The 26278-nt window shown below is 45.3% G+C and overlaps 1 protein-coding gene across 5 annotated transcripts in view; it reads right to left on the bottom strand.

The window, feature by feature from the left end:
• USP28 (ubiquitin specific peptidase 28) overlaps positions 1 to 20184 on the bottom strand; it is a 64070-nt gene extending 43886 nt beyond the window's left edge. For 3 of the 5 annotated variants that reach the window (XM_058663897.1, XM_058663898.1, XM_058663895.1), the window contains exon 1: positions 20069 to 20164. In XM_058663897.1, the coding sequence (XP_058519880.1) occupies positions 20069 to 20125 (57 nt within the window). In that variant the 5' untranslated portion in view covers positions 20126 to 20164. Of the gene's footprint in view, positions 1 to 19345; positions 19406 to 20068 lie in introns of those variants that run through there. The other 2 variants (XM_058663894.1, XM_058663896.1) reach the window with 2 other exon arrangements.
• Between the last annotated feature and the right edge of the window lie 6094 nt (positions 20185 to 26278).

Genomic DNA, 26278 nt, shown 5'->3' with positions numbered 1-26278 from the left:
CATCATTGCTAGGGTTATGTCAAAGTTAAGTTATGATTCACTACCCAGTATTTCACCATTAATTACCCCTCAGTTAATACACTGGGACAAAGTCCACATTCATGGGCAGCTGTAATAGAAACAGGATCCTGCATTCTTCAGCAGCTGAGGGCCCAAGGCAACACAGCATCACACAACTAGAAATAACTGGCTAAAACAGCTCTCCCCAGCCCTCAGGCCTGGCAAGCTAGTCACAGGCTCATCACTGGCCAGAAGGGTAGCTTTGCTACAGAGTTCATCAGCCCTGCTGGCTAAGCTCTGCCTGTGCACTGGGAGAGACTGGGTACCACGCTGCAAGGTGTCAGGATTTAGCCTTGCCAAAAGCTGAAAACATAGCACGTGACTTCGAAAAAAAGTATTAAAAGATTTTCGAAATGAATTCTAATTCCTCTTTAATTTTACCACAAAACTATGTGTGGATCTGTATGTTTTAGTCATAGGCCAAGTTTTCTGAAAGATCAAAAAAAGATTAATACATCTCACAGGGGGGAATAACTGGAAAGAGGAATGAGCAGCATATCAATATCAAGCTGGACCCAAGAAGGTAAATCACATCTTCGGGCCTGGTGCGGTAGTCTAGGGGCTGAAGTCCTTGCCTTGCAAGTGCCAGGATAACCCATATGGGAGCTGGTTCATGTCCCGGTGGCCCCGCTTCCCTTTCAGTTCTCTGCTTGTGGCCTGGGAGAGCAGTGTAGGCTGGCCCAAGGCTTTGGGACCCTGCACCCATGTGGGAGGCCTGGATGATTCTCCTGGCTTTAGATCGGCTCAGTTCCAGCCACTGCAGCCACTTGTAGTGTGAACCAGTGGATGGAAGATTTTTTTGTCTGTCTCTCCTTTTCTTTGCAAATTTGACTTTCTAATAAACACAAATATTAAAAAAAAGATGGTTTGTAAAGAAATAAATTAGATAAGCTAATCACATCTTCATTTGGAATTACTCTGTCTCTATAGTAATCAATACCTAAGATTTACAGAAAACAATCCCAGGAAAAACAATAACAAAGAAGCACTGCTCACTTCTGGCCACCTGCTGTTCTAAACACTACAAGTAGTAACTAATTTATCTCCTTTGACTCTCAAATAACAACCGATGAGACAAATCTTCTGCTCATTTGACAGAAACCTGAACACAGGCTACTGCTAGCAGAGAGGCGGGATTGGATGTGAACCCAGACCACCTGACTCCAGAGCCTGCATACTAACCAATATGACCTGCAGTATCTAAGAAGACAAAACAATGCAAATATTATTATTCTTCTATTTTGACCTAGATCTTTGTATCTTAACAAGCTTCTCTATTTTTTAAAAAAATTTTGCTTGCCTTTTTACAATCACAAGTTTGATTACTTAATAGTACAATCTGTTCTAAACAAGCTATCATGAGGAAGTAGAGATAAGTACCATATCTGACTAAGTCGAAAGTGTCACTGGTTATAAACTAAGCAAGGAAAACTACAATTCCCTAATGACAGTCCTAGAGACATATGAATCGGCCACACCCCTTTTTAAGGCTGCAAATTCTCTCATTTGTGTTGAAGACTGAGGCACTTTCCCCCACTTCCAGGTGCACTGCCTGCTGTGTGACAGGCAAGTCTTCTGTGTTTTTCAGCAACAAAACTGAACAGAATTCAATACAGCTATGAAATACTCCTTTACAAGTCACACACACAAACCATGATTGTACCTTTGCAAGAAAATAGGAAATTACAGTTTTTCCTATACATTCTTCCAGCAATAAATATTTTGTTTCATATAAAACCAAATTTATACCCTTGTATTTTCATGTCTTTTTTTTTTCAATGCTAAATCACAGTGTACGCTTCTAAAACACACTCTAACTGACAAGCAAACTAGGTGGTACTAACACTGCTGGTAACTTGATGTCATCAGTTATGCCCAAGAGCACACATACATGTGCAGAAAATGACAACCATATCTGCTATTTGGAGAGTAGCAAATGTAAAAGAACATTGCCAGTAAATATGAATCAATGAAACACAGTATTAACATTACACATTGGCCTAGCAGCTAAAGTCCTCGCCTTGAACGTGCAAGGATCCCATATGGGCGCCGGTTCTAATCCCGGAGGCCCCGCTTACCGTCCAACTCCCTGCTTGTGGCCTAGGAAAGCAGTCGAGGACGGCCCATAGCTTTGGGATCCTGCACCCACGTGGGAGACCTGGAGGAGGTTCCTGGCTCCTGGCTCTGGATCTACACAGCACCGGCTGTTGCACTCACTTGGAGAATAAATCATTGGATGGAAGATCTTCCTCTCTGACTCTCCTCCTCTCCGCATATCTGACTTTGTAACAGAAATAAATAAATCTTTAAAGAAATTACATATTTGGGCCCGGCGGCGTGGCCTAGCAGCTAAAGTCCTCGCCTTGAACTGCAAGGATCCCATACGGGCGCCGGTTCAAATCCTGGCAGCTCCACTTCCCATCCAGCTCCCTGCTTGTGGCCTGGGAAAGCAGTTGAGGACGGCCCAATGCATTGGGACACTGCACCCGCGTGGGAGACCTGGAAGAGGTTCCAGGTTCCCGGCTTCGGATTGGCACATACTGGCCCGTTGCGGCTCACTTGGGGAGTGAATCATCGGACGGAAGATCTTCCTCTCTGTCTCTCCTCCTCTCTGTATATCTGGCTGTAATAAAATGAATAAATCTTTAAAAAAAAATTACATATTTTACTAATCATCTGCATTTGGCCTTGGATGAAAGTTAGTCACACTTGAATGTTCTCACCTTCTCTGTCCACTCAGGACTAGGGAGTAGTGGATACCACATCTGTGTATGTAACACATTCTTCAGTTTTCCTTTTTAGGAAACTACTGGGAAGAGGTTTGTTTTTTTTTTTTTTTTTTCATATTTTAAGCTGTACAAAACTATTTGTACAGCTCCAGGAACAATCCTGCACATGGTCATTTGAACCCAGATTACTTACCTTGCCACTGTAAGCTCATTCCTTCATTCCATCCATACCCCCACAGCACAAACCCTTCTACCCAGTACCTTACCTCAAGCCCTCATTCTCTCATGCCCAATCAACTCTAATAACACCTACTACCTTGTTAAAGTACAGAAGGCCAAATGACAGGCAAGGGTTATACTTCTCCATACAGTTTTTCCAGGCATACCGTCCACATTATTCTCTCCTTTTCTAACCTCCCGCATTCAAAGAATCAGAGCTTGTGAATGAATGGACTTACTCTACCTGGTATTTCTCGTTACATGGTTCCCTCAATTGTTCTAAAATTAATTTTTTAACCTCCTTTAATACAGCAATCATACAACAAAGAGCCTAACTTTAGTCATTCATCCAACTGTACTGGCAAAAATGGTAACTAAGGGCCCAGCACAGTAGCTTAGTGGCTAAAGTCCTAACCTTGCACACACTGGGATCCCATATGGGCAACAGTTTCTGTCCCAGGGGCTCTTCCCATCCAGCTCCCTGCTTCTGGCTTGGGAAAGCAGCAGAGGAGGACCCAAAGCCTTGAGACCCAGCACCCACATGGAAGAAGCTCCTGGCTCCTAACTTCGAATCAGCCTAGTTCCGGCCATAGCAGCCACTTGGGGAGTGAATCAGCACAGAGATCTTTCTCTCTGCCTCTCCTCCTGTCTCTCCTCCGCTCTGTATGTTTGACTTTCCAACAAAAATAAACAATCTTTAAAAAATGGTCACTAACACTTATTTTTAGAGGTTTGTAATGAGTCTACTTTTTTTAAGATTTATTTATTTTCATTGCAGTCAGATATAGATAGAGGATGAGAGACAGAGAGGAAGATCTTCCATCCGATAATTTCCTCTCCAGGTTGCTGCAATGGCCGGAGTTGAGCCCATCGAAACCAGGAGCCCAGAGCCTCTTCCAGGTCTCCCACACGGGTACAGGGTCCCACGGCTTTAGGCCGTCCTCTACTGCTTTCCCAGGCCACAAAGCGGAAGCTGGATGGGAAGTGAGGCTGCTGGGATTAGAACCGGCGGTAACTAATATTTATTAAGCTCCTACCTAGTGTCCGGAAACAGGTACCCTCTATGCATGTACACACAGTGCTTAGGACACAACCTTTTACAGGTAGACACTGAGTAAACTAGGAAGATAAGGTTTACAAAACTTATTTATCATCTCACGTTTAAGTTAAAAGACAAATCAAAGACAGCTACTAAAAAATTGAATAGCAAAGTTCACAAGTATTTTTTTTAAAGATTTATTTATTCCTGTTGGAAAGGCAGATTTACAGAAAGGAGAGACAAGGAGAAATACCTCCGTCCACTGGTTTACTCCCCAAGTGGCCGCCAATGGCCAGACCTGAGCCAATCTAAAGCCAGGAGCATCCTCCAGGTTTCCCTTGTGGTTGCAGGGTCCCAAGGTTCTACTACTTTTTTCAGGGCACAAGCAGGGAGCTAGAAGGGAAGTGGAGCAGCTGGAATATGAACCAGCACCCATATGGAATCCTGGCACGTGCAGGGTAAGGATTTAGCCACTAAACCATCCTGTTAGGCATGCAAAGCTCCTAAGTATTAAGCACAGATATAATTTCTACAACATGCTTCAGCTTCATAAATATTGAGCTAAACCTACATTTTCAGTAAAACCCATTCTCAAAATCTCAATAAGTACTATATACTAAATGACAGTTTCATAGTAACAAATTGAACACATCAGAATCCTACTCCACAACTGAGTAACATCGCATAAAGTGGATCTGAAAATTAGCTCCACTGTTAACTGCACTGCTGTGGATAAAGAACACACCCAATGTGAGACAAGACAAAGCCTGTGCTCCTGTCACAAAGAAGCAAATAACTTACAAGAGCTAACAAGTCTGCACTTCCGTAACTAAATTCACGTTGTTTCCACAAAACAAAAATTGCTCTCTTTTCCTGCCCAGAGGCAGTGAATAAAGACAGGCACACACACATCTCCGACGGAGGGAGTCAGAGCTACTCAGTGGCTTGGGTGCCATCCAGTGCAATTCTCAGGACTGATAACTTCTTAGAGACAAGTAACTCGCTTCACAACAAGCAATGCAAAGGATGACTCAGATAATGAAACAGTTATTAAGTTTTTCTAACAAATTAAAACTCTGGTCAAATAAGGCAAAACTACTAATCTTTGAAACTTCTAAGTATTGTGTCGATCTTTCTAGATTATTCCATCTCTTCAGAGATGTTACTGTCTTTATTTTGTTTTGTTTTTATTAGAGATGTTACTTTCATCACCCTGATACACAGTACAAATTTCCTGATCTGGAATGTCTATTCTTCCAAAGACATTTCTATATTTAATTCTGGACAACCATGAAATGTTCCTATACACCAAAGAACTACAAGGTGTGCCCATGATAAGATAAAGATCTTGTGCCCCTCCCAAGATAAAGATCTTGCTCATTTTAAAATAAAACTTAAATACTCAAGCAAAACAAACAAAATTGAGAGGAAGAATTAAAGAAAATACATGCCATCAATCAATTCCAGAAATACTGTCTGGCCAACAGTGTCTTAATAATACATTCTGATACCACTGCTAACATTTTCAAACCTGAAAAAAACAAAAAACAAAACAAACAAGGAATGGTTTACAAAAGACTCTGGGGTCTTTTCAAAGTTCCTTCCAAAAATAATTCCACATTGGTCCAATTTATTCAGAGGAGAAACTTAAAGAGACATAAGAATGCAACTTTCTAAAATCAACCATTAGTAGTAGTTCTTTGCAGGTACTACTAAATCCTACATCTGTAATGTGCTATTTGATAATTTATGTGAATGATGGAAAATTTGGTATGTAAGTATATTTATTTCAGTTTATTAACAGTCTTAAATGTTTCTTTAAAAGCATTAAAATTTTTTAACATTTAAATACTATTATGTGCTACACAGATTTAAAATTAAATTTAGGCTGGCCCAGTGCGATAACGTAGTGGTTAAAATGCTCACCCTGCACGCGCCAGGATTAGTATTTGGGTGCCGGTTCGTATCCCGGCGGCCCCCCTTCCCATTCAGCTCCCTGCCTGTGGCCTGGGAAAGCAGTTGAGGACGACCCAAAGCCTTGGGACCCTGCACCCGCGTGGGAGACCCAGAAGAGCTCCTGGTTCCTGGCTTCGGATTGGCTCAGCTCCAGCCGTTGCAGTCACGTAGGGAGTGAACCATCAAACAGAAGATCTTCCTCTCTGTCTCTCCTCCTCTCTGTATATCTGCCTTTCCAATAAAAATTAATGGATCTTTAAAATACTTAAATTAAATTAAATTTAAAAATCAAGAAAACAAAGAATCACTTTTTTTCAGATTTTTCATCTTTTTTCCCATACGCACTGCATAAGGAGTTCTCACAGCATAAAAAGATACTAAGTGGAAAGCAAATCTCCCTCTTCTTCCTGCTACCGTTCCCATTCCCAGAGGTGACCTATTATCAATAGTTCTAAGGTGTCTTTCCAGAAATTGTTACATATATACATAACAATACATATATGTAACAATTCATCATATATATGAAGCATTTTTCATACTGTTCTTAATGTTCAAAATTCTGCTTTTCCTTAGTCTGGAACACAGCATCTTTTGATTTCTTTGAATGCATGGCCTGGCCAAAAATGAGAAGACTGGGACACCACTATACTGTTATTTGATATTCAGAAGCAGGAGAAAAAAAATCTCAAAAAATAAATATAGACAGAAATCTTCAGAAAAACATCTAAACCCATTCCACCTGCTTTAAAATGGTAAATGCCAGCCTACCTCATTCCAAGAGATAAAGACCAACCCAGGCCAAACGCAGCGAGAGAACAGCTAAAGCTCAAGGTACTCCCTCACAGAAACCAAGGCTTGAGTCCCCAAGGATTTCAGCACCAGACCATAGCGTCCCTCCAACCAGGACTTGTGTCCAGAGAATCCCAGAAAACAACTCTCGTTCTCTTCCCCAAAGATCTGTCTGCTAAATCAACATTACAAATTAACTACCAGCCGTGAACCCAGAAATTTCAACCAGGTCTCCCACATGGCAAGGAGCCAGCACCTACCACCTCCCAGCTGCATTCCCAGGGAGCTGCATCAGCAGCACCTGGGACTCAAATTTGCACTTAGATATGGGATGCAGGCCTCCCAAGCAGCAGCTTAAAACACTGTTTCAGGGCATTCCAAGGCAGCCTAGTGGCTAAAGTCCTCACCTTGCACGTGCCAGGATTCCATGTATATGGGTGCTGGTTCTAATCCCGGCTACTTCATTTCCCATCCAGCTCCCTACCTGTGGCCTGGAAACGCAGTAGGGGAGAGCCCAAAGCCTTGGGACCCTGCACCCTCGAGGGAGACCTGGAAGAAGCTCCTGGCTCCTGGCTTTGGATCAGTTCAGCTGCAGCCACTGGGAGTGGCCACTTGGGGAGTGAACCAGCAGATGGAGGACCTTTCTCTCTGGATCTCCTTCTCTCTGTGCATCTGCCTTACCAATAACAAATAATACTTTTAAAAAAAAAAAAAGCCAACAACTGAGAGACATTCAGGTTCATAGATTAGAAAACCATATTAGGATTCTCCAAAGAAACAGAATCAACTTAGAGACTAAGCATCCTTAAACAAAACGCCAGCACCAGAAATGTTTCAGATTCTGGGTTTCCCCTACCCGAATTGGGAATATTTTCACAAACTTTACTGACTGAGCATCCCTAAATTGAAAAGTCAAAATCACTGAGGAAGTTACAGACTTTAGAGCATTGTAAATTTCAGATTTTTATTTGATTAGGGATGCTTAACCTATACACAGAAACTTGTCACAAGGATTTATAATAAACACCTGGATCACACAGCAACGAAGGTTGAAAAGTTCTAAGATCGGCAGCTGGTGAGCTGGAGAAGCCAGAGACCAGGGGTGGCATTCTAGCCCAGGGGTAAGGTCCCCAAACCAAGAGAGCCCATGATGTAAATTGCAGAAGGCAGGAAAAGACTCCTCCCAGCTCAGGTAGTCAGGCAAGAATCCCTCTTCCTCAGGCTTTCTTTACTCAAGACTTGCCCAGATGAGGCTCATCACATCAGAAATGCTAGTGGGCTTTATTCTGTGTCCTGTTTTCGATGCTAATCTCATCCAGACACACCCTAAGAGACACTGGGAATAGCATTCAAGCAAATGGCAGGATATCTTGTGGACCAAACTAGCATAAAAAATTACCATAGTAATATCTTAATATTGAGAGGACAATACTCCCTAAAGAGCTTGACAAATTCAATGAAAACTGTATCAAAATCCCAATGGCCCTTTTTGCAATGGAAAAGTAGATCCTCAAATTCATACAGGAACTACAAGGGACCCTGACAAGCCAAGAAAATACTGAAAAAAATTAAAGTTGAAGGACTCCTGCTTCCAAATTACAACACTTAGTGCAAACCTACTATTAACAGTAACATTGTAGATCTGTCATAAACGTAGATACAGATATGCAGATCAATGGAACAGAACTGAGAGCCTACAAATAAACTCATAGTCGATGCTCAATTAATTTGCAGCAAGGTTGCCATCTGTTACGGTTTGGATGTGCTCTGACTACACTCCCCAAAGGTTTATACTTGGGATCCTGGAATCAGGATGGCAGTGTTGGTAGATGCATGCTCCTCTAATAGGTAGGACAAGCTAAGGGGAAATTGTTGCATTATTCACAGAGCTACTCTCAGAAGGAATTAATGTAGTTCTTTTGGGACCCTGGTTAGTTCTCCTGAGAGAGTAGTTATAAAACACAAGACCGGTTCCTCCGCACACTCAGCTTCCTGACTCACCATGGGATCTCGCCCTTCTTGCACCTGCTCAGGCCATGAGGCCATCTGCCATTCTGTGTCTAAGCCAAGGAGCCCTCCCCAAAGGCCAAATGCATGGGACCAGCTGACCTTGAACTTAGCCTCCCAAACTCCTGAGTTAAATAAATTTCTTCTTGCTGAGTACTCACCTGCGGAATTCTGTTACATGGAAAATCAATGATTACATTACTGTAGTCTCTTCTACACACACAGCTGGCACAACTGTAAGTCATGAATAAAGAACGACACAGTATACGTAAGCTAATTAAAATTGAATCCACAGGGCTGGAAACGACAGCCTAATGGCTAAAGTCCCACCTTGCTTGTGCCAGGACCCCCCCCCCCCCATGGGTGCTGGTTCTAATCCCAGATGCTCCATTTCCATTCCAGCACCCTGCTTGTGGCCTGGGAAAAGCAGCAGAGGACCACCCAAAGCCTTGGGACACTGCACCTATGTGGGAGACCCAGAAAAAGCTCCTGGCTCCTGGCTTTGGATCAACTTAGCTCCAGCTGGTGTGGCCACCTGGGAAGTGAACCAGCAGACATAATCTTTCTCTCTGTAATCTGACTTTCAAATAACTAAAAAAACAGGTTAAAAAATGGACAGGCTTGAAATGGTAGCCTAGCGGCTAAAATCCTTGCCTCACAAGTGCCAGGATCCCATTTGGGCACTGGTTCTAATACTAGCAGCCTCGCTTCCCATCCAGCTCCCTGCCTGTAGCCTAGGAAAACAGTGGAGAACAGCCCAAAACCCTGGGACCCTGCACCAACATGTGAGACCCAGAAGAGTTTCTGGGTTCCTGGCTTTGCATCAGCGCAGCTCCAGCCGTTGCGGCTGCTTGGGGGAGTGAATCATTGGATGGAAGATCTTCCTCTCTATCTCTCCTCCCCTCTGTATATCCGCCTTTCCAACAAAAATAAATGAATCTTAAAAAAAAAAAAAAAAATGAACCCACAATCTACATCTGAGAACTAAAACTAAAAAATTCTTCCAAGAAGGCATAGAAGAAATATTCACGATCCTGGACTTGGCAACCAATTTTTAGATAAGTACAAGTAGCAAATTAAAAAAACAATAAACTGATTCTCATCAAAACTAAACATCTTTGTCCATCACGAATATCACTGAGAAAATTAAATGGCAACCTTGGAATGGAAAAAATGTTTTCAAATAATTTATTTGAGAAGGATTTAACATCCAGATTCCATAAAGAACTCCCAACAAACAGACCAAGTAAACTGATTTATAAATAGGCAAAGAACTTAATCAGATATTTCTCCAAATACATCAGTGGTTAATATGTTATGAAAAGATAGCACCATTTACCATGAGGAAAATGCAAGTTAGAGCATTTCACACCCATGAGAATAGCAATTATTAAACAAAAACCTACTGGTAGTACCTCAAAATGTTAAACACAGGATTTTCATGTGATTTAGTAATTCTAATCCTAGATATATATCCAAGAAAATGGAAAATAAGCACTCAAATAGTTTACATACATGTTCTTAGCAGAACTATCAAAACAGTCGAACGTTGGACGTAATTCAAATGCCCATCACTGGAAGGATGATAAACAAAGCATGGTGCAACCGTCCCTCTTCATTCCTCAGGGATGGGTGCCAGCATGCCAAAGGAGGCCAAAATCCTCCGGTGCTCAAGTGTCTTGACATATAAAATGACATGGCATGGGAATGGCACAGTAGCCTAGTGGTTTAAGTCCTCGCCCTGCGTGCACCAAGGTCCCAAATAGGCACCAGTTTGCATCCCGGCTTCTCCACTTCCCATCCAGTTCCCTGCTTGTGGCCTAGGAAAGCAGTTGAGGACACCCTAAAGCCCTGGGACCCTGCGTCCGCTTAGGAGACCTGGAAAAAGCTCCAAGGTCCTGGCTTCAGATGAGCTCAGCTCTCATCATTGTGGCCTCTTGGACAGTGAACCAGCAAATGGAAGATTTCTCTTTGTGTTTCCTTCTCTCTGTAAATCTGCCTTTCCAATAAAAATAAATAAATAAATAAATAAATAATCTTTGAAAGAAGACATGGCATTTACACATAGCCCAGGTATAACCTTCTGCATACTTTCAATTATCTCTGGATTACTTAGAAAATCTAATAAAATATAAATGATATATAAATAAAACTATTATTTTGTTTAGGAATAAATAATGGTGTGGGATCTAGGAACGGTACTGGGGTACAACATTTCAAGCCAACTCTTAGATGCTTGCATTCCATATCATGTCAGGAGCTCCGGCTGCTGTGCTTCCAATCCAACTTTCTGTTATGCAACTGCAACTAGGAGCAGCAGATAACAGCCCAAGTACATGGGTTCCTGCCATCCACATGGGAAACTAGATGGAGTTCTGGCTCCTGGCTCCTGACTCTGGCCTGCCCAAGCCCAACTATTACTAGGCATCTCTCTCTCCCTTTTCCCCTTTCCCTCTCTGTCACACTACCTTTCAGTTTTTTTTTTTTTTTTTTAAAGGCTGGTCCAGCACGATGGCATAGTGGTTAAAGTCCTAGCCTTGAACGCCCCAGGATCCCAAATGGACGCCGGTTCTAATCCAGGCAGCTCCACTTCCCATCAAGCTTCCTGACTGTGGCCTGGGAAAGCAGTCAATGGCCCAAAGCTTTGGGATCCTGCACCCGCGTGCGAGACCTGGAGGAGGATCCTGGCTCCTGGCTTCAGATTGGCTCAGCTCTGGCCATTGCAGCCGCGTAGGGAGTAAACCATCGGACGGAAGATCTTCCTATCTCTCCTCCTCTCTGTATATTCGCCTTTCCAATAAAAATAAATGAATCTTTAAAAAAAAAAAAGGCTGTAGGGAGGCAGAACTAGCAGAAAGTTGAGAAAAGTCTGACATGTCCAACAGACACAGATTCCTCCCTCCCAGAATATTTTCGATCCCTGGTTGGCTGACCCTGCAACTTTAGAAGCTGCACAAACAGAGGGCCAACTGCATGAAAAGATAGCAAAATATTACTCAGCCACTAAAACAGATGTTTAAATCAGCTGGACTAAAACAACTTGGATGAGGGTCTGTTGCAGTGGCTCAGTGTGGCTAAATCCTCACCTTGCATGCAGTGGATTCCATATGCAGGCCAGTTCGTGTTCCGGCTGTTCCACTTCAAATCCAGCTGCTGCTTATGACCTCGTAAGTAGTAAAGGACAGCCCAAAGCTTTTCAAAAATGTGAGAGACCCAGAAGAAGCTCCTGACTCTTGGCTTCAGATCAGTTCTGTTCTAACTACTGCGGCCACTTGGGAAGTGAATCAGCAGATGGAAGATCTTTCTCTGTCTCTCTCCTTCTCTCTGCAAATCTGCCTTTCCAATATAAACAAATCTTAAAAAAAAAAATAGATAAGCCTTAAAATTGATAAAAATTCACTATATGCCAAAAGCCATATATTAGGGGCTGCACCATGGCACACTAGGTTAAACCTCCACTTTTGTTAACAATATCTCAGTCGGACACCTGTTGAGTCCTGACAGCTCTTTGACTCATGACTTTAGCCACTAGGCCATCACACCAGGCCCTGTTCTCATAATTTTTTACATTTCACCTAGGTAAAACTGCAGGACAGCTCTGTGAAGTGTCTCTGAAAAGGACTAACTTGCTAAATAATTTGCCTAGCACCACTCAGATATCTATTTTTATTGGAAAGACAGATTTACAGAGAAGAGGACGGAAAGATCTTCCATTCATTCTGCTTCACTCCCCAAATGGCTGCAACGGCTGGTCTAAGTTCTTATGCCCCTGCACCTACGTGAGAGACCCAGAACAAGTTCCTGACTCCCACCTTCAGATTGGCCTAGCTCTGGCAGTAGCGGCAATCTGGGGAGTGAACTAGTGGATAGAGGATCTCTTGTCTCTCCCTCTATAACTTTAACTTTAGAATAAAATAAATGAATCTTAATTCTGAAAAAAAAAAAGTACTAAGAAATAAAGAAGCACCTCATAAGCTTTCACAGCACTGGTGATAATGAAGTAATGCATGTAGAAGTTATCATGAGTATGAAACAACTCAAAATATAAAGAGGTAAGAGCCTGGCACCAAGGCTTAAGGCTAAATCCTCACGCTGCGCACGCCAGGATCCCATATGGGTGCCAGTTCAGATCCCAGCTGCTCCACTTTTCTTTCCAACTCCCTGCTTGCGGCCTGGGAAAGCAATAGAGGATGGATGGTGCAAAGCCGAGGAACCCTGCACCCATGTGGGAGACGCTGAGGAAGCTCCTGGCTCTTGGCTTCAGATCAGCTCAGTTCTGGACATTGTGGCCATTTGGGGAGTGAATCAGCAAATGGAAGATCTTTCTGTCTTTCTCTCTTTAAATAACTTCCCATTAAAAAAATAACAGGCACCAGTGGCCTAGCAGCTAATGTCCTCGCCTTGCACACGCCAGGATTCCATATGAGCACCAGTTCTAATCCTGGCGGGCCCCACTCCCATCCAGCTCCCTGCTTGTGGCCTGGGAAAACAATCGAGGATGGGCCAAAGCCTTGCGACCCTGCACCCATGTGGGAGACCCAGAAGAGGCTCCTGGCTTCAGATGGGCTCAACTCCAGCTGTTGTGGCCACTTGAGGAGTGAATCATTAGACAGAAGATCTTCTTTTCTGTCTCTCCTCCTCTGTGTGTATCTGATCCCGGCAATTCCACTTACCATCCAGCTCCCTGCTCATGGTCTGGGAAAGCAGTCGAGGACAGCTCAAAGCCTTGGGACCCTGCACCCGCATGGGAGACCTAGAAGAAGTTCCTGGCTCCTCGCTTCGGATTGGCACAGATCCGGCCGTTATGGCCACTTGGGGAGTGAATCATCGGGCGGAAGATCTTCTCTGTCTCTCCTCCTCTCTGTATATCTGACTTTGTAATGAAAATAAATCTTAAAAAACAAAATAAACAAACAAACAAACAAACAAAAAACCACCTTTGAGCCTGGCACTTTCACAGCAGCTTAAGCTGATGTCTGTATTTCATAATAAGCAATGGTTGTTTAAGCCCTGGCTGCTCCAATTACAATGCACCTCCCTCAAAACACATCTGGGAAAGCAGTACATGGTTGACATACTGCCACAATGTGGGCGACCCAGATGGAGATCCTGGCTCCTATTTCAACCTAGCCAAACTCAAGTCACTGTTGCTATTTGAGGAGTGAACCAAGAGGTAGAGCTCACTCCCAGCCCCTCTTCCTCTCTCTTTCTCTAACTCTACCTTTCAAATAAATCCGGAAAGGTTTATACTGACAAGGCTCTCAAGCAGGCAGCCTGGCAGATGATGATGTAAAACCACTGACTCAGCGCTCTATTACCCAGTCTGAGCTGCCTGGCCAGCTTCTCGGTAGGCCTTTGGGCAATCAGCCTTACTCTGCTGTTGTTATTGTTATTATTTAAGATGTATTTTACTCAAGAGTTCCAGAAAGGGAGAAATTTACCATCTGCTGGTTCATTCCCAAAATAGGTGCAACAGCCAGAGCTGGGCAGGCCCAAAATTGGGAACCAGGAGCTTCAAAATTGGGAGCCAGGAGCTTCTTCTGGGTTCCCCATATGGGTACAGGGATACAAGGATTTGAGCCACCTTCCACTGCTTTGCCAGGCCACATGCAGGGAGCTGCATCAGAAGCAGAGCAGCCAGGACTAGACTACTCTGCCGTAGCAGGAGAATAAGCCGGCTATGCCACTGCACTGGTTCCGTTCAGCCCTCATCTTGCTGAAATCTAGACAAGTTCCCACTGCCACCTTGTAACAGCTGCTGCTGTCATCTCAAGCTCTGTACTGAGATCTGGGAACCAACCTTTCCCAGACTCCTGTCAACTGAGAGCTCACTCTGCTTAGGTCTGTACTTCATACCGAGTTTGGAAAAAAATGTGTTAGAAACAGGTGGTTTATAAAAGTTTGTTCTAAAAGTAAACAATGTAAGAAGGAGACACACAACAGCTGGACAGGGCAGCAGGGGATTTCACTGTTTCTCTAAGGTTGAGGACAGTACGGGCTCAGGAGCATGGAAAATGGTTATTTTATCCAAATTTCCCACAGTTAATGTGCAAATGAGTAATCCAAGGAATTCTGTCAAAAGGTAGAACTGAACACAACAGGTAGGGGTGGAGGGCTGGTGGGTTTTTCCTTGCTTTTACTCACACCTTGGCACTTTTAACCTGCCAACACAGGGTCAGAGCAGACAGCTGGAACAGATGTACCCAAATGCCCCACACAGCAGTACAAACTGGCTCCAACACACCCAGCTTTTGATTTTCTACATCCTAGCTGATGTGGCTGCTGCTCATCTGTGAACCAATGTGAATAGCAAGGGACTGGAAAACAGTGAAGGTTTGAGTTCTGGCTGCTCTGCCTCCAATCCAGCTCCCTACTAAGGAGCTTGGCAAGACAGCAAGTGACCGCCCAATTCCTTGTGTTCATGGTAGAGATCTAGATGGAGTATTTGGCTCTAGGCTTTTGCCAGGCCGGGTCTGCCTGTTGTACCATCTGTGGAGGGAACCAACAGATGGAAGAACAGAAATGGAGCAGCCAAAGCTTTAATTGGTGTTTCGGTATGGGATGCTAGTACCTTAGGCAGTAGCTTTACCCTCTACGCCACAGCACCAGCTCCACAAACTCATCTTATAAAAAGGCCTCTAGAGATTTTCAAATCTTTCCCCAGTAGGAACCGCTGATCTAGAGTTATCTCTGAGAAATAAAAGGTCAAGTGGGAAAGGCTCTATTTTCCACTAAAATAAGAGATGCTACAATGAAGGACAACACATGAGGCACGAAGTTGCTTTTTTTTATAAAGATTTATTTTTGTTGGAAAGGCAGATATATAGAGAGGAGGAGAGACAGAGAGGAAGATCTTCCGTCAGATGATTCACTCTCCAAGCGGCCGCAATGGCTGGAGCTGAACCAATCTGAAGCCAGGAGCCAGGAGCTCTTCCAGGTCTCCCATGTGGGCTGCAGGGTTCCAAAGCTTCGGGCTGTCCTTGACTGCTTTTCCAGGCCACAAACAGGGAGTTGGATGGGAAGCAGGGCCACCAGGATAAAAACTGGCACCCATATGGGATCCTGAGGCGTTCAAGGCGAGGACATTAGCCACTATGCTATTGCGCCGGGTCCGAGACAGAAAGTTGTTAAACAGGTGTCTACAAAACCAATACCCCATGAGCATTAGCTCAGTTCTGGCTGCTCCACTTCCAATCCAGCTCTCTGCTAATTCACCTGGGAAAGCAGCAGAAGATGCCCCAACCACTTGGGCCCTTGCTACCCACATGAGAGACTTGCATGGAGTTCCACGCCCATGGCTTTGGCCTGTCTCAGTCCCAGTGTTACACAGTCATTTGGGGAGTGAAGCAGGGAATGAAAGATTCTCGCTCTCTCTTTCCCTTTGTCCCTCCTCGCTTCCCTCTCTCTCTTTACATCCCCAAATCTGCGTTTCAAATAAGTAAAATACATCTCTACATCTCTAAAACAACAAAGGTCAGCTACCTAGAAAAAGTGCAGGAGTTTTACAGGTTAACACATTGAGGGAACAGGGGTGTGTGGCCAGCATTATGGCACAGCACATAGAGCCACTGCCTGTGGTGCCACCAGCATCCCTAATGAAAGCAGGTTCAAGTTCCAGCTGCTCCACTTCCCCTCCAGGTCCCTGCTGATGGCCTGACAAAGCAGTGGAAGATGGCCAAGTACTTGGGCCCCTGCACCCATGTGGGAGACCAGGAAGAGGCTTCTGGCTTCTGGCTTCAGACCAACTGTGCTCTAGCTGGGTCATAACGGGAATGAACCAGCAGATGGAAGATCTCTGTTTCTGTCTCTCCCTCTCTCTGTGTAATTCTGCCTTTCAAATAAATGAAAACAATTTTTTTAAAAAGGAAGCTAATAAGTTAGGACAAGATTTCTAGAGAAGGCACAAGGAAAGAAATGGGAAGGGTCTGAGCCAGGACAAATGGGCTTGGGTTCTTCAAGTCAGAGTTGCTAAGGTTCAGCTCTGGCTGCTGCATTCCCCAGTTGAGTGGCACTGGACAAATTATTTAGCAAGTATAATCCTTTTAACAGACACTTCACAGAGCCATCTTGCAGTATCGAGGTGAAATGTAAAAAGTTAGGAGAACAGAGTATGCTGTGTAGTGCCTGCTCCGTGGAGGCTAGCTGCAACTACTGTGGGCGTCATTGTTTCCTTGCAAAGTACTTCACTTTACAAATGGTCTAAACTTCTTTGATGAAACAACACATGGAAACATTCTGCCTGGAGAGATACTATTTGTCAATTGGTGTCTTCTGGTGTATTCATTGTGTGAGTACACCTGCTTACAGCTGAGAAAACAGTCGTAAAAGCCAAATAATCACTGACTAATGTTCCTAAGCTCACAATTAATGAGACAAGGTTCCAGGAAATAAAAGTCAGCAACTAAATAGAAAGCAAAAATGGCATTGAATTTACACTGACACTAGCAAGTTTTTATAGGACTGGCATAAAGAATATGCAATGCAGGGTGCCTGCTGTTTGGGACACCCATCCCCCCATCACCACTGCCTGAGTTCAAGTCCTGCCTCCAGCCCCAACTCTAGTTTCCTGCTCATCTGCACTCTGGGAAGCAGATGTTGGCTCTAGTACTTAGGTCCCCTGACACCCATGTGGTAAAGTGGATTGGGTTCGGATTTCCTGGCTTGGGCCAACCCGACCCTGGCTGCTGTGGGCAACTGGGGAGTAAATTGGTGGACAAAAGAGATCTCAGTGTCTTTATGCTGTTCAAATGAATGAAAATAAATAAATTTCTTAAAAACTGATGCTATTCCCCAGTAGTGCTGTCAATAATCACAGGTTTATAAGCAAACTGTCTTCCAGCTGTTTATCCTAAACTTTGCTTTTTTTTTTTAATCCAAATCAAGAACTGATTAGAGGGCCCAGCCCAATAGCCTAGTGGTTAAAGCCCTTGCCTTGCATCCACCAGGATCCCATATATGTGCTGGTTTGTGTCCCAGCTGCTCCACTTACCACCCAGTTCCCTGCTTGTGGCTTGGGAAAGCAATAGAGCATGGCCCAAGGCCCTGGGACCTTGCACCTGCACGGGAGACCCAGAAAAAGCTCCTGGCTCCTGGCTTTGGAATGGCTCAGCTATGCCCACTGCAGCCACTTGGGGAGTGAGCCAGCGAATGGAAGATCTTTCTCTTTCTCTGGATCTTCTTATTTCTGTGTATCTGTCTTTCCAATAATTTTTTTTAAAAATCTAAAAAAAAAGAAATTGCTATTTTAAAATAATTGATTAGAATAGAAAACAGACACCTGTTGCTAAGTAATCGCTTTAGATACGTAAATGTCAGTCTGCAGTCTGAAGGACAGGGTGATTTCACCCAGTGTCCACTGTCAGATTCCAGTACATGCTGAGAGCAGGGTTCCTGAGGACTATTTTGTCATTAAAATTCTTGTAATGCTATAAAGGGCTCTGTCGTCCTGGATATAAGCAACCAGAAATGGAAAGCATGTATATTAGGTTTTAAACAGGTTTTAAGTATGTGTGTGTTGGGGGGCAGGGGAAGCTAGCACTTTCAACAATTACAATTAATTGTCTTCCAAAGGCAGGTGGAACCACCTCAGAGAATTCAAAATGGAGAATCGATTCTAATGTGACAGAGAAATTACTGAAACTTTTCCCACTAAGATGGCCGAGGTCCTTTCCCCAGGGTAAGTCTCCCCAACCTGGAAGGCTAACTTCAAAGGTTTTTACATTAGCAAAATTAAAAATGGCAAGCATTGTCCAGCATTTCCATCTTATCATCTGTCAGTGCAGGGCAAATCACTGGAAGAGCAGTAAATGTCATCATGCTGCAGGTGGCCAGGAATCAGGGGACTCCAGCCAAGCAAGTCCTGGGAGTGTCAAGCTGTCCCAAAATAGCTCTGACTTACATACAAATGCCCATGAAACACCTCCCACGTGAACTCAACAGCAGGGCTGGAAAGGGGTCACTCCTCAACCTGAGGTAGAGGTAAGGACGGCTCTGATGTGATCAGCACACGGTCTTAAATGACAGCATCCCAACAAATTTAAACATGACCCATCCGCTCTTAAAATAGTCACTTCTCTCAATCACTAATAGGGTCTCAAAACCAGACTCTGCCCACCTGTTTTCAACTCACTGGCCTCAAATAGAACTGATGTCTGAGACCAGACAGACAAATCCTGAGTCACATTCCAAAAGGCTCCAAGTGATAACATCGAGCAAGCAGTACCATTTCCGTTAGAAATCCACCCAAGAAGCACCATCCCACACAAGCGACACAGAGGTGTCCGTTTTCACCTGAGTTTTAAAAAGTTGTTGTGTCCACGCTACACACTACGTGCGTTTTGTGCGTTTTGTGCATCAAATGAATTTAAGAACAGCCTACGATACCTGCGAGAGCTCTGGGCAGAGATTTTTTCCCCGTTCCTTTCAGGACTCGAGGGGCGATGAGGTAGCGTTATAACATTCCAAAGTAACTTTAGAAGAAGTTCTCCCATTGCTCGCCTCTCTAGTTTCTGCAACGCAGCCTTTGGATTCCTCTGCCCCCACCCACCTAAACCAGTGTTGAGCCCAGAAATCCAGGTATTGATTTCGATCTCCTTGCATTCTCCCAGTACCTGCTATTCACCCCGCGCTTCCTCCTCCTTAAAAAAAAACCCAGCGCGAGCGAGGAACGCACTCTGCGCAGGAAAGGGAGTGAGATGGAGGGCACCAGTAACTCCCCCCCCCCAAACCCGGGCTTTTCTGCTATCTGCATGATAAACCTTGGATTTTACGGGCGCAACCTTGAGTCCTGCCCCAGACGCTTTAAAAACAACACCGCCATAAAACTGATTGAAAAGCCAAAGGCAAAACAAAAACGCCCCAGGTTTGCCCCTAAAGGAAGTTTCCCTCCCCCTCGGGTCGGAGTCCGGGAGCGCTCTCAGCGTCCCCGGATCCCACAACCCCACGTGCAGCGCCCTTTTCTAGCTGGGATTCCCAACACCCAAGCCCCCTCCAACTTCAGTCCGCCCACCGACCCAAAGATTAAAAAAAAAAAAGTCCTCACGCCGCCGCCCCGCGCCCGGGAAGGACTCGAGCCTCCTCCCGCGTCCCCATCCGCACCCGCGCCCTCGCAGCCCCCTTGCCCAGGCCGCCCCGCGCTCACAGCCCCGCAGGCCTGCGCCCCGTTCTCGCTCCCGCCCGGGCCCCGCACCCTGTCCCCTCGGGCCCTGGATCCCGCCCGTCTCCCGCCCGTCTGCCGCCCCACACCTTCCTCCTCCGCGCCCGCACCCACCGAGCCGTGGCCGTCCGCCGCTCCGGCCGCTTCGTCCTGCTGCAGCTCAGCAGTCATGGCTGAGGCGCCCCTCGGCGGGTCACCGGCCTCCCACCGCCGCCGCCGCCGCCGCCGCCGCCGGCCCGCAGCACGAGGCTCCGCCCCCGCCCGCTCCCTCCACCCCTGCTCGGCCCGGGCCCGCCCCCGCCCGCCGCACGCGCGCAGGAGGCCCAACCCACACGGCCCGCCCCCGCCCGGCGCGCGCACGCACCGCGCGCGCCCGACACCCGCGCGCTCTGCGTGCTCCCGCGCACGCCGCACTCCGTCCTGGCGCCGGCCACGTGACCCCGGCTAACGGTCGGCGGCGGGGCGGGCGGGAAGCGGCGACTGCGGGTCCCCGCCATACATGTGGGCCTGACTCCCGGCTCCCGCTGCCTGGGAATGGGCACGACTTGATACCTCCCGGCCGGGTGGCCATTTCCAAGTCCAGGGACACCAACAGTTGTCGCTGTGTTTACCAGAAGCAGTGCAGTCGGCTCGAGGGAGCGGTCTGTCCACCATTAACAAGCGGATCCGCGACCCGGTGACCCAGGCAGAATGGGGCAGTTTGCCCCCTTTCCCGTTTTCAATGCAGGCTACAATTTTTTTGTATTACTTTGTAAAGTTGGAGCTAGACGCTTTTACAGTGTATAAAAAGCCCAGGTGCTCCCAGTTGAGTTTTCAGTAAAATTGGTGGAAACGCTGGCCGTTCAACCATGTTCCACTTTGAGATGGAAATGGACAGTGCCCGTTTCCTGTGCCCTTTGGGACGATATGGTCACACACCTTGTGACGATGGAAGGAGCAAGTGTAGCGCCCAGGGACCTAGGTTGGGGCTGGGGCTGCACTGGCCAGCTGGAGTCACCCGTGGTCGGCAAGGATATACCACCTCATAGAATCTTCCACACTTGGCAGGCCGAGCCTCTGGTTTCTCTCTGATGGTTACCGGACCGTGTATGCTGTGCTTTCTCTTTATCCTGTCGTGAGTAATCAAAAGTTGGGTTGAACCAGTTGTTTTCTGAGTCTTGCTCGTTTGCAGCATTGCTTATTTCCATGCTGCTAGAAAGTTCTATTTTTGTATTTTCTGTATCTCAGGAGCAACCCTTGTGTGTGGTTGGCCATTTATTTTGGGAAGTTGCTTATTTAAAGTGAGTGGTTTTTGAAAGCTGTAACTGTTTAACTCATGAAAGCTAAAAGACTGTCAGAAACCTCCTATGCCCAGCTCTGAAAGAGGTATATACAAGTCATGTGGTAAATAGAGACCCTGAATTTTCATTAAGCCTCTTTTGTTGTGTTTATATACAAGATTCATAGCAAGGGGGGTCCAGCGTGGTGACCTAGCAGCTAATGTCCTCACCTTGAATGAGCCAGTTCTAATCCCAGCGGCCCTGCTTCCCATCCAGCTTCCTGTTTGTGGCCTGGGAATGCAGTATTTGGGACCCTGCACCCACATGGCAGACCCGGAAGAGCTTCCAGACTCCTGGCTTCAGATTAGCTCAGCTCCAGCCATTGCTGCCACTTGAGGAGTGAACCATTGGTCGGAAGATCTTCCTCTCTGTCTCTCCTCCTCTCTGTATTTCTGACTTTGCAATAAAAATAATAAATAAATCTTTTTTTAAAAAGATTCATAGCAAAAAAAAAAGAGCCAGTCCCTTTGATGTGAGGGCTGTGGAAGTCATAGCCCTTTCAACCCCTTTTACCCTCACATAGTGCTTACATACTGCCAGGGACACCGTGTCCAGTCATGGGCTGCATCGGTGCCTAGGCACTAATTGGTGAGCTTCACAGTGATCAGATGTGCGAAGTGGATATCACGGAATATGTGCTGTTATTAGCAAGGATGCTACTCTGCAGGAGTTTACAGGACTTTCCTCGTGACTAATCCGAAGTCATGCTCTTGGCCTCAGCCTCCATGTTGTTGTAGAACCAGTTGATTTCTGAGTCTTACTTGCCGCGTTGCTTTTGGAGACATGGCAAGAGCCCTCCTCAGTCCCCTTAAGGGATCATCCGTGGTGGCACGAGAGTAAGGACATTGTTAGCCAATAATCAGTTCAAGAACATTTTGGGGCGAAATGAAATATTAATAAGGAGTAGCAGTAAATAATTGAGCTAGTGGGATTTTTTTTTCCTAAGATTTATTTTTATCGTAAAGTCAGATATACAGAGAGGAGGAGAGACAGGAAGATCTGGTGCCCATATGGGATCCCGGCGCTTTCAAGGCAAGGATTTTAGCTGCTAGGCCACCACGCTGGGCCCTGTTGTTGTTTCTTAAGGAATCGTTTACAAAGTGTTTCCCAGAGAAGATATTTTTTTTTCTCCCTTTCCTGGAGAACTTTTTGTGCCAGTAGTAAGTAATTTTTTAGGTTCAATGAATTTCTGTGTGTCCTACAGACTTACCTCAAACCCCAAATATAGTTTGTATTTTAATGAAATTGTCTCACTTAAGTGTTGGTGAATGCTTTTGTGAAGTGAGAGGATAAGTTAGACAAGTGTTAAAAGAATAGAAAAAGCAAGCACGGAGCTGGGTTTGTCCTCTGCCTTATTGTGTAGAAAGCTGTGGTCAGTGAGCCACTCCACATGAAAGCTGACGGCTTAGGAGCTGTGTGTGGTCTCTGACTTGCCAGTTCCTTTCCAGAAATGATCTAGTCAGAGACACCCTGAGCTTCAGTCTCTTAAACAGCAGGGAAATAGTGAAATTCCAGCCTTCCTGAAGTGTGTGCTTCAGGCAGGGTAATTTGTAGAGAACTGAAATAATTTTCAATAAGGTTAATGAGTTCATCTTTGAAGTTATTTGGCTTTGGTATTCAAAATAACTTACTATCCTCTTTTTGTTTCCTTAGAAAGTAGAGACATTAAAAGTTCTGAAAATTTGATTTCACAGGCCCAGCACAATGGCTCAGTGACTGAATCCTCGCCTTGCATATGCTGAGATCCTTTATTGGCGCTGGTTCCTGACCCAGCTGCTCCACTTCCCATGCAGCTCCCTGCCTGTGACCTGGGAAAGCAGTAGAGGAAGGCCCAAGGCTTTGGGACCCTGAACCCACATGGGAGACCTGGAGGAAGCTCCTAGCTCCTGGCTCTGGATTGACTCCATTCCTCTAGTCGTCGTGGCCACTTGAGAAGTGAACCAGTGGATGGAAAACCTTTCTGTCTCTCCTCCTCTGTGTAAATCTGCCTTTCCATTGATAAATATTTTTTTTTAAAGATTTATTTTTTTTATTACAAAGTCAGATATGCAGAGAGGTGCAGAGACAGAGAGAGGGAGATCTTCGGTCCGATGATTCATTCCTCAAGTGACCGCAACGGCCAGTGCTGCGCCGATCCAAAGCTGGGAACCAGCAACCACTTCCGGGTCTCCCACACGGGTTGCAGGGTCCCAAGGCTTTGGGCTGTTCTCGACTGCTTTTCCAGGCCACAAGCAGGGAGCTGGATGGGAAGCAGGGCTGCCGGGATTAGCACCGGCACCCATATGGGATCTTGGCACATTCAAGGCGAGGACTTTAGCTAGGCCACGCCACCGGGCCCAATAAATAAATTAAAAAAATTTTTTTTCACTCTTAAAAATTTGTTTGAAAAACGGTGAGGGTGGGTTACATAAAGATCTTCCATCTGTTAGTTCACTCCTTATAAGCTCGCAATGGCTGGAGGTAGGCCAGGCCAGAACAGGAGTCCAGAACTCAACTAAGGTCTCCCACAACGTGGCTGGAAACCACACAGGCTTGAACTGCTGTCCCCCAGGTGAACTCCAACAGGAAGTTAAACATAAGCTTTAAACCAGGCATTCTAAAACCATTGTATCGAACAACTACCATTTTGTTCATGAAATTCTCAGTCCAATATTTCCTTTTATAAAAATTTTGCTTCTTTTTATTATTATCATTTTATGATACAGTAACATAGATCATGGGATTTCCCTTATCCCCTCCCCAATTCCCTCCCGCCTCGCTGAGTTCGCCTGTATAATTACTATAGTATAGTTCTTCATACACAATCATATGTCCATCATTGCAGGCATGGACAATGGCAGAGAGTCCAGCTTCCTATTGTCAAGATATAATAAACAGTTTCATTGGGAATCTATCTTTGTCTGAAAGGAGAGATGCATACTACATTGTATCATCACCTCTGAATATGATAATCTCCATTACACAGTTACTATATATCCCCTTAAATGAAAAGCCACAATACAAAATCAACAAGAAAAAAGATAGAAATTTACAATGCAATGAAGTTAAATAACATGCTGCTAGATATGATAGTCTCCATTACACAGTTACTCTACATCCCCTTAAATGAAAAGCCATAAATCATAATCAACAACAGGAAGAAAAAAAAATTAACAACGCCATGAAGTTAAATAACATGCTACTGAATGACTAATGTGTCATTGAAGAAATGAAAAAGAAAGTCATTTGAAGAAATGAAAAAGAAAGTGATTTGATTTTTCTTTTAGTTTCATCTCTTCAAAACACCTTCTTCTCATTAAATTCTTCAGTGACTTATAGGTCATACAGTAGCATTTTCTTCAAGAAGATTCTTGACTTTCTTTTTCAATATTTCCTTTTTTAAGAGGGCAAATGGAGCAGCCAGCACCCTGACATAGCTGACTAGGCTTCTGCCTTGGGCACCAGTTCTAGACCCTGCTGTTGTAATGTAGTGAGGTAGGCAGCTAATTCAGGGTCCCTAGCTTGGAAGCCACTCCCCAAACACCACCTAGCTGAACCTTCCTGCCCACCTGTGACTCTCACCTATCACCTGAGAGGGGGTGGTATTGCATTGCTATGTAACCACTCCCCTCACAAACCCCTATAAAGATCCATGCTAGGGAGGGGCTCTCTCTCTGGGTCCTGTTCTTCCAGCTCACTAGCACTCTGACTCTTGGCTTCCCCAGTACCTGCTTGCTCTGTGGCTTCCCAAAGGACAGACTAAGGACAGGTATCCCCTGAGCAAGGCCCCTCTCTGTCTGTATTCTTCACCCTGTGTTCACTGCTTTGGTGGGACAGTAAAGATAGCAATGCTAACATGGTTTGTAGTTCTTTTTTATATAATTTTTAAAGATTTATTTATTTGTATTGGAAAGGCAGATAAACAGAGGAGGAGAGACAGAGAGGGAGATCTTCCGTCCAATGATTCACTCCCCAAGTGACCATAGTGGCTGGTGCTGAGCCAATCCGGAGCCAGGAACTTCTTCTGGATCTCCCACATGGGTTGCAGGGTCCCAGAGCTTTGGGCTGTCCTCGACTGCTTTCCCAGGCCACAAGGAGCGAGCTGGATGGGTAGTGGATTAGTACCAACACTCATATGGGATCCCGCACGTTCAAGGCGAGGACTTGAGCTATTAGGCCCAGATGCTTTGTATTTCTAATTTGTGTACTTTCTTTTTTTTTTAATTATTTTTTAATAGTCTTACTTAGTTGATTAGGGTACAAAGGGTCAAGGGCTACAAGGTAATACAGTGGGTAATACCATTGTTTCCACACTAATATCATTTTTTCCCTGTATTTGGGGTCAGGGGAGAAACAAAGGGAAAAGTCCCACCCATCCCAGATCCCCAACAGAAGGTGCGCTCTGAGGGTCCTGCTCAAGCAGTTTTGATAGTTCAACAGTTCTGGATTGCTGCCAATCTCGCCATTCCAGTCGCAATGAAACCTATTCAGAGTCCATTGGCTGACATAGTCTCTTCATGGTTGGGTTTCTGAAATCAGCAGTTCAGTTGGAGGGATCTCCAAAGAAACTTCATCTGAGATGATCCCAGACCTGATTCTTGCATGAGTTTGTTAGTACAGGGTCCAACACTGTCCATCACGCCAATCAGCTTATGTACATGCTGGTCGTTGCTATTGCTGGGTCAGTTCTGTTTCCAGCCCTGTCTTCCTTGTGAACCAACGGGTGTTGTAGTCCAGCTCTATCCTGCCCACTTCATACTCGGTCCTCATGCAAACAAGTGGGAGCTGCAGCCTACTTGGGGCGACTTCCCATAACCCCCACCAGTTCTGCCCCCTCCCCTGGTTCCCATGCTTGCCAGTATGTAACGCAGGCTTGTCCAGTCTGTCCCACATCCCATTTAGCTCTCATACATGTCAATGGGCATTGAAGCCTAGTTCAATGCCGCCAACTTACTATCCAGCCCACACACTTGCTGGCAGGTGCCTTTCTGTCTAGCCACCCCTACCCCTGTCCTGGTTTCCATGC

This window comes from Ochotona princeps, chromosome 4, assembly GCF_030435755.1.
Source record: "Ochotona princeps isolate mOchPri1 chromosome 4, mOchPri1.hap1, whole genome shotgun sequence".
NCBI lineage: Eukaryota > Metazoa > Chordata > Mammalia > Lagomorpha > Ochotonidae > Ochotona > Ochotona princeps.
The sequence above is the reverse complement of the archived record's forward strand: the minus strand, read 5'-3'. Positions and strand labels throughout refer to the sequence as shown.